Source organism: Gallus gallus, chromosome 22 (assembly GCF_016699485.2).
Source record: "Gallus gallus isolate bGalGal1 chromosome 22, bGalGal1.mat.broiler.GRCg7b, whole genome shotgun sequence".
Classification (NCBI taxonomy): domain Eukaryota; kingdom Metazoa; phylum Chordata; class Aves; order Galliformes; family Phasianidae; genus Gallus; species Gallus gallus.
This window is the reverse complement of record NC_052553.1, coordinates 330,144-343,046: the sequence shown is the minus strand read 5'-3', so window position 1 is coordinate 343,046 and position 12,903 is coordinate 330,144. Positions and strand designations below refer to the sequence as shown.

Here is a 12,903-nt window from a genome sequence, read left to right as displayed (position 1 = left end):
GCATCCCATCAAAACATGGAGCCATGGGCATCTACACTGTCTTTTTAGGACACAGACGTCGGGCTCAAGTGATTAGAATGCTTTTTGCTTGACCTTCCACATACCGTAGCAGTCCATCCATTTAAGGTCCCTGCCAACCAAAGCCATTCTATGAATCTATGACCCTATTTTATCTTGGATACCAGTGAGTGAGGAGCCCATTGCCATGAAGATGAGCCTGCACCAGTGCAAGTCTTGCAATGCCTTGGTCAGGAAAGGCAAAGAAGTTTGCAGCAGATGACTCAATGCTCAACGTTTGAGCCAAAATAATGAGGTCTTCTGCCTCGATTAAAGTCAAGCCACTGGGGCCACAGATTTTTTTTTTCCAACAATGAAGCCTTTGAAAGAGTTTGCAGCACACAGAAGCAGAGCCAGACTTGGGAGTCTTGGATCCCAACATCTATAAATATTTGGGATAATAACTAGATTGCCAGACTTGCCAGACAACCCTTCCTGCCTGTCCTGGAGCCTGGCAGCCCCCCCCCAGCCTATGCCAGGGGATGCATGCCCAGCTAAGCACAGCCTTTTAGCTTGTAGCTCAGGGCACAAGTTGCTTATCTCTGAGCCTATTAATGAAATTCTGAATAGGAATTTGGACTGGAGTGGTGCTGTGCTACTCTGTGCCTACTCCAGCAGTAACCAGGTGGTGTAAGCCAAAATAAGCCACTGCGATGTCTCCACCGCCGGATCAGTCCTTTGGCCCCCTAAATGTGCCTCAGCTTCTCATGGAACTCCCATGACAATGGACTCCCATTTTTGGGGGAGTTTAAATTGGGATGTCCTAGGGTAGATCTGCTGTAGAGCAAGCGCAACAAACAATAATAAGTATAACAATAATAAGTAGGAATGCTAGGAAGGAATCATTTTTCCTACAGTAAGATATTTGCTCTGCTTACAGCTCAGCTGGGTTACAGTTCAGGCCATAAGGCTCTCTGCATCAGCATCCAAAGCCAAACATCTAAAATCTGGCAATGGCAAAAGCATATCCCGTACTGCACGACAATTAGTTTCGTTTTCCCACCTTTGCATTTCAGCTCTGCCTGATTAGCCCCGTGGTGACAGCTCAGGAAATGGATTCCACCAAATCTCACAACAACTGATCTGAAATGCTCTAATCTCCGGGGCGATAAGGAGTTGCTATAGCAAAGCCAACATAAACCTGAGCGCTGTGGAAGGTTGGGGTTGTTGTTTAGCCTCTGTTGCTAGTTAGCAAGCCGTGCTTGATTCCAGGGACCACCTTGTGTTTAAACCTTCTCACTTCACACGTATCTTTTCAGCACCATCCTGGACAGCATCAGCCACACGGAGCTGAAGGACACTGGGGAGCTCTGCATCGCCTTGAGCATCCCTTGGCCCAAAGTCACTGCAGGCAGCAGCTCCTGCAAAATGTGGTTGTGCTGATGTTGGATTCATGGTATGCATCTGCTCCTTTAAAATAAAAACACTGCATATTGTTTTCGTTGGTCCTATCTCACAGAAAATCTGTAGTATTTGGAGCTGGGGAGGAAAAAAAAAAAAGTGCACTTCTTTTCCAGAAGCATTGCTCTGTGTCACGGAAATCCATTCCTCTCATATCATTTCCTTTATTGCAACCATGTTGATTGCTTTTATCCCCCGTATTTCCTTTGTTTACTTAAAAAACGCAATCAAAGGTCCCGCAAAGCCCTCGCAATGCTGAGCTGGGGGCTGATCAATTTGCCTTGCACACAGAATCACATTGGGCACACATCCAGCGGTGTTAAACAAACGTGCTAATTTCCTATTCCCAATGTAAGCTCATTTAGTTGGATGTGATTTGTCACCCACTGGTGATATATTATTACAATGCATACATTAACAAGTCTACTCTGTATTTTCTGACTTTGTCCTTTCCAAAAAGTAGCTCCATTTACAGGAGTAATGCAGCTGTATCCTGAAGGGTTTTGTTAGCAATCTGCACAGTGGATGGGGCTGGATGCAGAAAATTGCACAGGTCATTGCTGGCTGAAATTCTGCTTTTACTGATGCCCGAAGTGAGGCAGTAGAGTCAGTTGGCATACACCTAGCATGCACCTGAAAGCAAATGTGCTTTGTTGCTGCCAGAGCTCTTAGCAAGACCTCAGCATGTATCACTGTCCACTATTCATCTTCTTGACAAGGGTATCAAAAGGTGGACTTTTTCCTCTATTTCCATGCAGGAAAAGCAGCAGTAACTCTAACAGCTGCTCCCTCCCTCCACCACTTTTAGTTGTGTTTCCCCAGCAAGATGCTCCTGTGCACGCACAGCAGACACACTACGTGCCTCACGTCCTGCTCCCCAGGGAACAGCTTGCAGCAATGCAGCCTTGGAAAGCACGTCTGGTCTGAGCAAAAGTGGGTGGGCAGTGTTGGGGGTCATGATGAAGAGCAAGGCAGTGGGTGGATGAAGGAAAATGAAGCAGGGCACTCAACAGCTCGATTTGTTCCCAAGGTCTTGAGGTCATTTGGAAGCTTCTCCTTCTACTGGGACGTGCAATTGAGATGTAACTCTGACAAACCTGTCTGCCCACTGGAAATTGCTGGCTTTAGGCTTTACAGAAAGGGAGGATCTCTGCTTTCTTTGGTTTTTTTGTTTGTTTGTTTGTTTGTTTTGTTTTTTTCCACACGTCTCTATTTCACTGGGCATAGAATCATTAAGGTTGGAAAATGCCACTAAGATCATCAAGTTCAACTGTCAACCCATCACAGAATGGCTTAGGTTGGAAGGGACTGTAAAGATCATTGACTTCTAACCCTTGTGGCTTTTTCTTTCCATTGAGAAGAAGATTTTAAGAAAGCTCAACACGGCAGTAGGTTTGATGGTCTGTTCTCCTTAGAAAGTGTCCAGGAATGTTAGGCCACAAACTCAAGTCCTCATTTGGTTATGGCTGTGCCCATGCCATGAGTGCTTTGCACTGGGACTTGTTAACTTGTGGCCACAAATCAGCTTCATTTTGGCTGAAGGAGGTTCAGGGTGTGTGCATTTGGGCTTTCATCTGCCTGCATTTAGACATCTACACTCTAGAAATGAGAGAAGAACCACATTATTTCTACCTTAGTCTTAGAAGTTTAGGGCAAAGCATGGGCCAGCTTTTGAGGCTTTCTGCAGCAATACCACTTCCTTGACCGCTCTTCACTCCTGATATTGCCTGTGCCAGAAATGCACAGCTCCATCCAAAATGCCTGAGCCCAACACTAATATTCAACAATAATATGCTCCATATAATAAACTTCTTCTTCCAAGGGGTGTTGATAAGAATTTCCATTTTTAGTCGAGGGCAAACAAGCCATTCTCCCTTTATTTGTTGCTGTTGTAATTGAAGAAGGAGAAGAAGCTAATTTTGTAACTTTTCCTGTAAATAGTGCATTAATGAAGACAGATGGGTCAGCAATATAAACAAAACCTCTATCTCAAGCTAGTTTCGTTCTGGCTTTGTTTCCCAGCATAGTAAGCAACCCACCACCACCCCAGTTCCCATCCTATTAACAGTGTTTGCACTCCAAATGTTGAACTGGGTTATAAGGAAGTTTAAATTAACCCAGGGCTGTAGTTTTTCAAATTCTTGAAGCAGATGTTCAAGTGCCAGGAAATACTCCTTCCCTTTTTTTTTTCTTTTCTTTTTTTTTTTTTTTTGTATTGTTTTGTTCTGTTTTGTTTTTTTAATAAGTGATAGATTTTGTTGGGGTTTGACTTGGTGCTGAGGTCAGAAAATACTTCACTGAGTCCCTTCCATCGGGCTGCTAGGTAATCCAGGCACCAAAATGCCAGTGTAAGATGGACAGTGCAGTATTTGGAGGTAGGGAGAAGAAGATGGGAGTAGGCTTTGGCTGCAGCTTCTGGTTGCTTTGGGAGATGGTTTTTCCTAAGTGACCTCAGTTTTGGGGAGACCAAACCTCATGGCTTTGGCTCCAAAGGTGCTCCAAAGGTCAATGGGCATTGGGAAGAGTTATAGGGTTAAAATGGTCGTGAAAATGTTGAAGAAGTTTGGATCCACATGCAGAGAGCCTAAGATAGGGATCATATCAATATCATACAGATCATAAATGAAAGGAAAAGCACATTACTACTTAATGTGAAAAATAAACTCTTTTAGAGACAGAAGTCATGGTGATAATTTAGATGAATAGGAGAAGGAGGAAGGAAAGAGTAAAGAAACAAAGAAAAAGAAAGCATGCGCTAGAATACTCTTTCAGAGACTTGTCACCGACTTCCCCAGCATGTACAGCTTGATAGCACTGGCTCTTGTCATGCTCTCACCATGTTATTTGTGAGTGTCATATCTATATGGGCAGGTGTGTTGAAAGCCGAGCACTTCTGACTTTGCAGCCTTAATTTACTACTTAGGGAAAACACTTTATAAAACAACTCTTCCAATTTTCCTGTGCTATTTTGCTTGATCTCTGCTGTCCAACTCCAGCAAATGTCTTTGCCTGCTTATTTTCAAAGGTAAAGTCAAGGTAAGGTTTTGCTAACAAAGCAGGAATGCAATCCTAATGGGCACACATTAATAAATGAAATACTGTTCTCAATAGTTCTCATATCTGATTATGAAAAGCATAGTTGCTTTTTCATAGCTGAAGGACTCAAGTGATGCTTAGTTTCCTCCTGAAATAACATAATACCTGGGTACATCTCATGCTTTACCTGTTTTCATCACAAATTCTGTCTCAAATCCCCAATCATGGAATCATTTGAGTTGGAAGGGACCTTTAGAGGCCATCTTGTCCAATCCATGCTTGTTTTATTACAAACAAAAGTTACTTATACCAAAAGATGGGCTGGCATGTAGTCCTACATAGGTACTGTAGATATATCTGCTGATTTCTACTTGTGAATATCCATATGTGCATGTTTAATTACTGATAGAACTACATGGCTACCCACACTAGCACTGCAATACTCTTCTATCTCATCTCCTCTATTATAACAGTAAGAGAGTGCAAAGGCAGCAACTCTGATATGCTGTGTGGTCACTTGGAAATGTATAATGGTAGAGGGAGGTTCTGTTGGGTCATATATTGTTTCTAAGGCATAGATCCCCTTAAGTGGTGAGCAGAAGTGTTGGTGCTGTTCAAGAAAGGACAGCAGTGCAGAAGCATGTTGGGTAGATCAGCGCCACAGGAACAGTTGCAGAAAAGAGCTGATAAAAGCAAATGTCGGATTATCTCCCTAATGCTGGATTATCACTCCTAACAAGGTGAATGGTTTGTCTTGGCAAATGGCTTCATAAGAATTGCGGGTAGTTTTGAAAGGATTTGCGTGGTGACACTTCAACCGTTGGCCGCGGCAGTTCATGTCAGCAGAGGGAGATATCACACCTCCCATGAATTCCTGTAGCGTGCCACTAAGGACAGGCTGAGATTGCAGTGTGGCTGTAGGGAAAGGCCTGTGAGCAGTGCCAGTTGCATAGGGAGGAGTGAAGCAATACAGACCCATGGCCCAACTTGCTACTGGCAACCACGCAGTGGTCACAGAATGGGCAACACCATATGCTGTCCAGAATGCTGTTTAAATAAATCACTGGGGTGAATAGTTCTGTAAGCAATGGAGATAACCATGGGGGACAGTATTTACAAGTATCTAGGGCAGAAAAACATCGTCAATCCCAATCTCCACACAGCACAACTCAACAGAGAGAGTCCACATCCAGTAGGGTCGGTACAAGGTTTTATCCAAGTGGGGTTACATACAAGCACAAAAATAAAACGTTCTGTATTCTACATTATATTACAGAGGCAGGCAGTCAATAAATAGATCAATAAATTATGGGAAGCACAGAAGAGTATGTGTGAAAATAGGTGAGACTGGTTTTAGTTGGTGCATGATAAAGTGTTCAATCCCATGAAGTGTTAGAGTGATTCTTTCAAAGGCCCTTATCACTTCCAGTGAAGATAACTTTCCCTTAAAAGTGTAAAACAGATGCAGGGACAGTACAGTAGGCTCTGGTACAGGCTAAAAGAGTCAGTGTCACTTACACTTTCCCAAGAATCTGACAAATTTGCAGCTTAGTATAAATAAAGTGACGGGTCTATTGTTTCTCAGCTCCGACACCTTCTTATCACTGCGATTTGTTGCAGAAGAGTGGCGGAAACATGGCATGTGACTCCATCATATATCATGTAAGGGGGGGCAGTACCTTTATGAATTGACAACTTCAGCACATACATAAAGGAAAGATCCTCTCTATCTAGCTGGCACAATGGGGGTTCCTTTTCTGTCTATTTCTATGCAGACTAAATGCAATACTATTCGGCCATCTGAATTGGGTTACGTGGATGTATGGCATGTAGCTTACTGGACTGGTTGGGGGGGACCAGATTCTGAGCTGGTGTAAACTGGTACCATTCTAAACCTTTTGTTGAGATTTAAGAGCTACAGAGATAAATTTTCAAAATATCTGAGTATGTAAAGATCTTTATAAAGATTTTACACACAACTGAACAATCTGGGCACGTATTGCCCATAGCTATAGTCACTCTGGAAATCCCTACAGATGCCAATCACCATTTACAAAGCACAAAAAGATGCCTTTATTCCTGTGAATTTGAATGTGCTCCTTCTAGCATGAAGAGCCCACCCAAACAATCCAGTGATGTGCTCTATGCTCAGGTATGAAGAGAGACAGACATAATTTGAACAGAATAGCAAGAAGCAAGCAATGGAACAAAATATACATTCCCTACGGTCATATGACTTGCCCATTCCCCGTGACAGGAAACATACAATTATCTGTACATGCCTCATTAAATAACCTTATTAAATAGGAAATCCGAAATGTACAAATTTACAGACTGAATCATTAAATACTTCCCTTGTGCACTCCCCTGTGCATGTCTTCCCTGCTACTATCTGCAGCCACACTCTGATACCACCATGCCTTCATATTTGAACTTGTAGGTGACCACCCCTGCATCCATGTAGAGAATTGAGATAGGATCGAGTTTGGTGGGCACGCAGCAGGCCTTGGAGGCTTTCTGGGGATTCTTCAAGTGAACCAAAGTCTGGACAATGGCATGTTTTGTTGGGGTGACGTGCTCTGTTAAGGGGTAGGCGCATACTCCATGGCACTCATAAGCTTCATATCCTGCTGGAGCGATGATCCAGGAATCCCAGCCAATCTCCTTGAAATCTATGTAGAGTGGAGTCTTTTTGCAGTAGTTGCCTTTTGCGTTCCTTCGGATTCGAGCAGTAGAGTCATAAATGATGTTAGAACGCATCTGGAGCAGAGCCTCCTCACCAGGGTGTCCATGGAAATTGCCAACTTCCAGGTTCTCCAAGTCCAGGAGCTGCTCATGGTCTATCATTTCGTTCAGCTCTTGCTTCTCCTCTTTCTGATCATTGCTTTGGTCATCAGAGAACACAATCAACAGGGGCACGTGCTTAGCCTCAGAGTTGATGTCGATATCGAGTTTCCCCTCTCCATTCTGCTCCTCCCCTTCTCTGCTCTCAATGTGAACCTCCAGCCGGTGCGTGGTCAGCCCTGCCCTTCGCCAACGCCTGATGGCTTCGGTCACCTCGAAGCTCTCCCACTCACTGCTTGTGCCATAGATCTGTCTGGATGCCAGCGCCACGATCTTTCTTTCTTCTCCTACCCCCATATGGTCATTTTCCAGCACTTCAAAAATGGTGACCTTTCGGTCGAGCCCTTCATAAAGCATTTGGTCCCTCTCCACCAAGGTGTAGAGTCTCAGCTCCGCCATGGTGATTTCTTCATGATGAGGGATGGAGACATTGAACAGAAGGGGGTATTTCCGAACTCCTATGACGCCAACAGGGTGGGAAGCAAGGTCTGGAAATAACAAAGATGAGGTATTTTAGAAGGGTCAGTTTAACCAGTAACACATGCACTGAAGTTCATCTGACATGTTTTGCATTGCATGTTTTCATCCAACAGTTTCAGGAGAGCGTTTTCTCAGTTGTCCTTGGGAAAAAAAAAAAAAAAAAAAACCCACAACTTTATTATAGATATCTAAGGACAGTGAGATCCCACATAAGATAAAGACTGTAAATCTGGACTTCTGGGTTTTCCTACTACTTTCATGGTTTCGAGGGCTTCCTAATCACCTGCAAGGACTGCCTGTTAAGAATGTGTGGTCTAATACCAAAATGAAATAGCTTCTCAGTAATTATTTTAAAAATGAGACAAAACCAGTTAGTGTAGCAAAGGAAGGGAAGAAAGATATGGCACTGGAGTGAACATGAAATAGATGACACATAGGCTGCACATGCAAGATTAACAGTCTCTGTCTGTGTCTGCTGTGTGTTTTCGTGCTAGCAATTATTTCCTCCTGCTGAAACATGCTCAGCAATGCAGAGGACCAAGCATGACAGGAGGAAAATTTGCCTGGGAAGCTGTAGAGGCTCCAGGTTAGGAAGAGCAGGCAGTGAACATCCAGTGTGAACCATCAGTCAATAGGAATGTTGTCACAGAGTCAGTGAGTTTCAAGCAAGCAGTCAGCTGTACTCAGGCACTTTTGACAGCTTTGGTTAATAAAACATATAAGAAGCACACAATATCTGCTTGTCATTCAGGCCGTATGTCCTGTCTGCATAGCTTGTTTATACATAGCAATGTGCATTTCTTCATGCACTGTAGGAATCTTACAATCTTAACGATTGTATATTTGTTACTGAATTGCTCCGCTGTCTACTTACAACTTAGAAGACAGATTTAGACATAGAGACAACATGTAAACTTTCTGTAGATGCAAACTGCTTGGGACTTGATATTATCTTCATCTCCGACTCCTCCAATTTTGATATCTTTGTAGAAAAGGGACACTGATAAAACTGCAAGCATTGGCCAAACTCCATCAATGCACTTAAGCGAGCAGCTCACTTAAGCACGAGTTTTCCTGCCTTTCTTCTTTTTTTTTCTATTTCTTTTCTGCTTTAGTAATTCCATCAGTTCATAAATTAAAAAATGAGGAGCTTGCATCTCCTTACTCATCAATTGGTAAGATGGGAGCTGATTATATTCCATACAGCAGCAGTGTAGGAGTGCCGAGAGGTGAAAAACAATGCTATTCAAACACAAGGATACTTAGCCATGATCTGAGTGATCTGAGTGGTCTCCTCCAACCTTAATGACTCTATGACTCTACAAGTCTGCTGTCGTTACAGATGCCAACGGAATGGAGAAATATCACCTGACCATTGAGAAAACAGGCAGAAGGCATTCGCTACACCATGGCTATAGGATATGTAACAAGCTGGGTCGGCACTAACAGGGCAAGAAAGGCATTCATTTCTAAGTCAAGATGTGACTTTGCACTTCAGCTACAAAGTCCATAGGCTGAGATACCTTACTGCTACCAGTACATCCCTGGCAGGGTCAGGAAGGGTGATCTGAAATCCATAGGAAAATAGAGATTTCCCCGAGGACCTTCACTGTGAGCACCGCAGTTCTGTTTGCAATAGACACGTTATACTCAGACCTGCTTCCAGCTGTGTCTGATGTTACATTTCTAAAATATCTTTATAGCAATTACAAACTTAATAAAGGGCTTAGTGAATAGCAGTGAAACTACCATTACCACCAATTTTCAAGTGAGCAAAAAAAGTCTGTTTCTACTGCCTTGAAGGTTACATGTAAGTAATTTCTATATTAAAAAGAGTGGTTTTGGCATGAAATGGCTGCTTCTTCATTTCATGGATTTTAAAAACATAAAAAAAAAAAAAAGAAAAAAACCCAAACAATTGTATAATCATGCACTTGTGAAGGTGTGTTAACATCAGTCATCCCACTTTGCATCCTGCTGTTTGGGATCAGCAAAGGCGAGAGAAGAACCGAAATGATGGAAAGTCACACCAAATTTGCCCTATCCCAGTACAGAATTTTTGCAGTGATGAAGAAGAGATGGAACATCACACAGAAGGGCACAGAGCAGTGAATCCTGCTCTTAGCACTGGCAAAAAGCTCAGTTTGTTCCAATTTTGCTCATTTTGCCAGTGGATTGAGTCCAGATTTACGTCACTAAGCCACACTGTATTGTATTGGTTGGCATGGTGTACTCAACAGATTTCATCGTGTTCATTTCACCTGCGTAGTGCAGAATGAGAAGAGAACAACAGGCATTCCTGCATGTCTTCATTTATACTGAGATGAGTAAATGTTCACCCATGGGTCTAACTAGTTTATCATCAACCATTCAATACATTCTCTCACTCTGGAGGAAAGGATATGTAAAGGAGGTTTAAATCACAACGCAGTGCCTCTACAAACCAGGAACACATTGCCAAGAAAGAGTGTCCAGGCCTGGCAGGACTGATCAGAGTGATAAAAATGCAATAGTGGCAATTATAAGTTAGTTAGAGTAGTGTGGAGAAGTCTTGCAGCGGTTTGAATAGTTGCACGTATCTCTAAAGAGCTAAAAAGAATGGAAGCACTTGTGCTTGCCAAGTGGAATGACTGGTATTTGAAAACGATTGGTTGAAAAACATTTTTAACGTAAATCCCACATTGGCGCAAATGACTGTTCAGACATTGTTGGATGTTATCACTGAAACTTATCTTGTCTTTGCTGAAATGAGGGGGAATGTTGAAGCAGAAACATAGGGAACTATGTAAGGTCAAGAGTAAGCTTCCTTTATTTCTTTATAATTTTTAGTATGAAATATCCTATTTTACCAAAAATAAAAAAAAAACCAAACCAACAACGTTAAGTGTGATACAAAATTCTACATATTGGCTGGACCGTGCTCAGATATCAAAGGAAGAAAATGGTACAAATCCCATGAGGATCAAAAGTGAGAGGCTATTAACAGAAATCCACATTTTGTTATGCTCACGATCAGAACATACTGCAACTTTGAACAGTATGTAAAATGATTCTTTACCTTAAATTCAAATAATACTAAGGGTTTCCATTTGAAAATCAGGCAGATAATAACAAACAAGTGGGGACATCCTGGGGACAACGAAAACAATGCACTCAAATTATACTCTCAAACACTAGAGGAATATCATTTTCCCCTGCAAACTTGCAAAAGACAAGGGATCCATCTCATAGCAAGTGACACTAGTACAAGCAGTATTAATTGTCTGTTGCTAATGGTGCTCTCACTGAAAGGCCTTTACTCTCTACTGTGTGCTCAGTGCCTGGTTGACTACATATATATACTTCACGTTGACTACAAGGGTGACCATTTCTAGAGATACACGTATCTTACCTTCATTTTTGAAGCTCCTAATGATATTTGCAGATGGCATAGATGTCCTGTCAGTGGCAAACTTGTTGTACAGCTCTAACATGTACTCTGGTGGGTCCACTTTGGCCGACTCGTGCAGAGGAATGTCGGAGAGGTTCAACGTCTTCAGGAACTCGTTCTTCATATTCTGAAGCAATGTGTTGAAATCAACACCATCCTGCTCGGACAGGAATTCATCGAAAAGAGGCTCGCCTTCCTCTAAGGAAGAGTGCTCCAAGCTCAGGATGGGACTGCAAGTGGCAAGGTGAACCAAGAGGCAGAGGCCAGCCCACAGCTGGAGGACTATGGAATCCATGGCTTCGCTCCGGCCTCTGACCACACTCAACAAGCTCTAGCTCTCGTGTGGGCTAAGTGGCGGTTTTATCCCCTTGTGTCACAGACAGATGACAAGTTTGGATTGAAACTTGTGATCCGTCCTCCCTCTCTCCCTTCCCCCTCCCCAAAGCCAGGTCTCAGTAATTGGATAGGGCTTGCTCTCTTCTATGGTCGCCTTGCCTCTCTTATCTCATGTAGTGTAAGCTGTTCACCAGATTTGTTGCTATCTTGCAATCCCCTTTCCCTTAATGAGCTTTTTGTAAACATTCTGCACTAGGACACGAGAAGATAGGACAATTTTCTCCTTGGAGAGGAACTGCTCTTTCTTTCTGCCTCCTTCAGCGTGTGCGAACAATTCCATCCACGCAGATATAGAGGAAACGTAAATCCTATGGAGCCTCTACTGAAATCTACGAATTTTGCACCAAGAGCAAAGAATTTAGTGTGATCTGAATTAATATTCACGGGTTGAGTGCTTGTGCTCAGTGCTGTGTGCCATACAAATGCTCAGAAACAGAAAGAGTAAAGAAAATCTTTGCTTCCTCTCATATCTTACATACTTAGCAGGTAAAAACTTGTAGTAATTGATTTAGCTGTTGGAGAGTTCCCCTTTGCAAACACCAAGAGCTTTACCCAGAGATCAAATCTAAACTGATCTGCTGATTTTTCCACGTCCTTCTTTTCCATTGTGGCTAAGCATAGCCAGTGATTTGCTGCCTCATCTCTGCAACGTTCCTCCTTCACAGATACTCAATATCTTCTTCAATATCTATCATATCTTTCTTCTTCAAGACCTATCACTCTCACAAGTGGCCTCAACTCCAGCTGACATAATTAGACTGATACTCAACCCATGGCTGTTTAAATTTCTCTTCTGCTTTTTTTTTTTTTTAATTATCAATATCTTTGTGAAAATCACATGTGGTATTTATGTCAGACATCAGCATGGTCTTTAACACTGTTTCATTCATCTTTTCCCCTAATAAATATGGGAAATTGATAAGAAAAGCAGAACAGTTTATCAAGGTTACTACTACACTACATTGGAAGGAGATATTTGAGCTCGGGAAGATTAATTTTTATGTCAGTATGGATTTCATAGTAATCTGTACAAGCTTATCTATAAATTCTCTTCAGCCTTATCAAAGACTCATCTCTGAACACTGTGGCTTTCTGGAGCTAAGCTCAGAAAAACTTAGGGAAATTCTGGAGCTGAGGTCACTTATGTTAACCTAATAAGAAAAACACAATCTTCTTGCTTGTGATTCATCACCTAACTATGCTGAGCCAAGGTTCTGTGATCAGAGGAAGGGAAATTAACAATGAAAACTCTGAGAAAA

At 42.4% G+C, this 12,903-nt stretch overlaps 1 protein-coding gene across 1 annotated transcript; it reads right to left on the bottom strand.

Moving 5' to 3' along the window:
- Positions 1 to 5,691: 5,691 nt before the first annotated feature.
- BMP10 (bone morphogenetic protein 10) lies at positions 5,692 to 11,581 on the bottom strand. The gene is made up of 2 exons (NM_001278046.2): positions 11,210 to 11,581; positions 5,692 to 7,826 (listed from the first exon to the last, which is right to left on the bottom strand). Exons 1-2 carry the CDS (start codon positions 11,541 to 11,543, stop codon positions 6,883 to 6,885), a joined length of 1,278 nt encoding a protein of 425 aa, NP_001264975.1. The 5' UTR covers positions 11,544 to 11,581; the 3' UTR covers positions 5,692 to 6,882.
- Between the last annotated feature and the right edge of the window lie 1,322 nt (positions 11,582 to 12,903).

Excerpts from the sequence above, each read along its gene's own strand:
- BMP10 (NM_001278046.2), bottom strand. The coding sequence starts at position 11,543 with ATGGATTCCATAGTCCTCCAGCTGTGGGCTGGCCTCTGCCTCTTGGTT. Across the intron at positions 7,827-11,209 it reads TAGGAGCTTCAAAAATGAAG|ACCTTGCTTCCCACCCTGTT; the intron begins GTAAGATACGTG and ends TGTTATTTCCAG.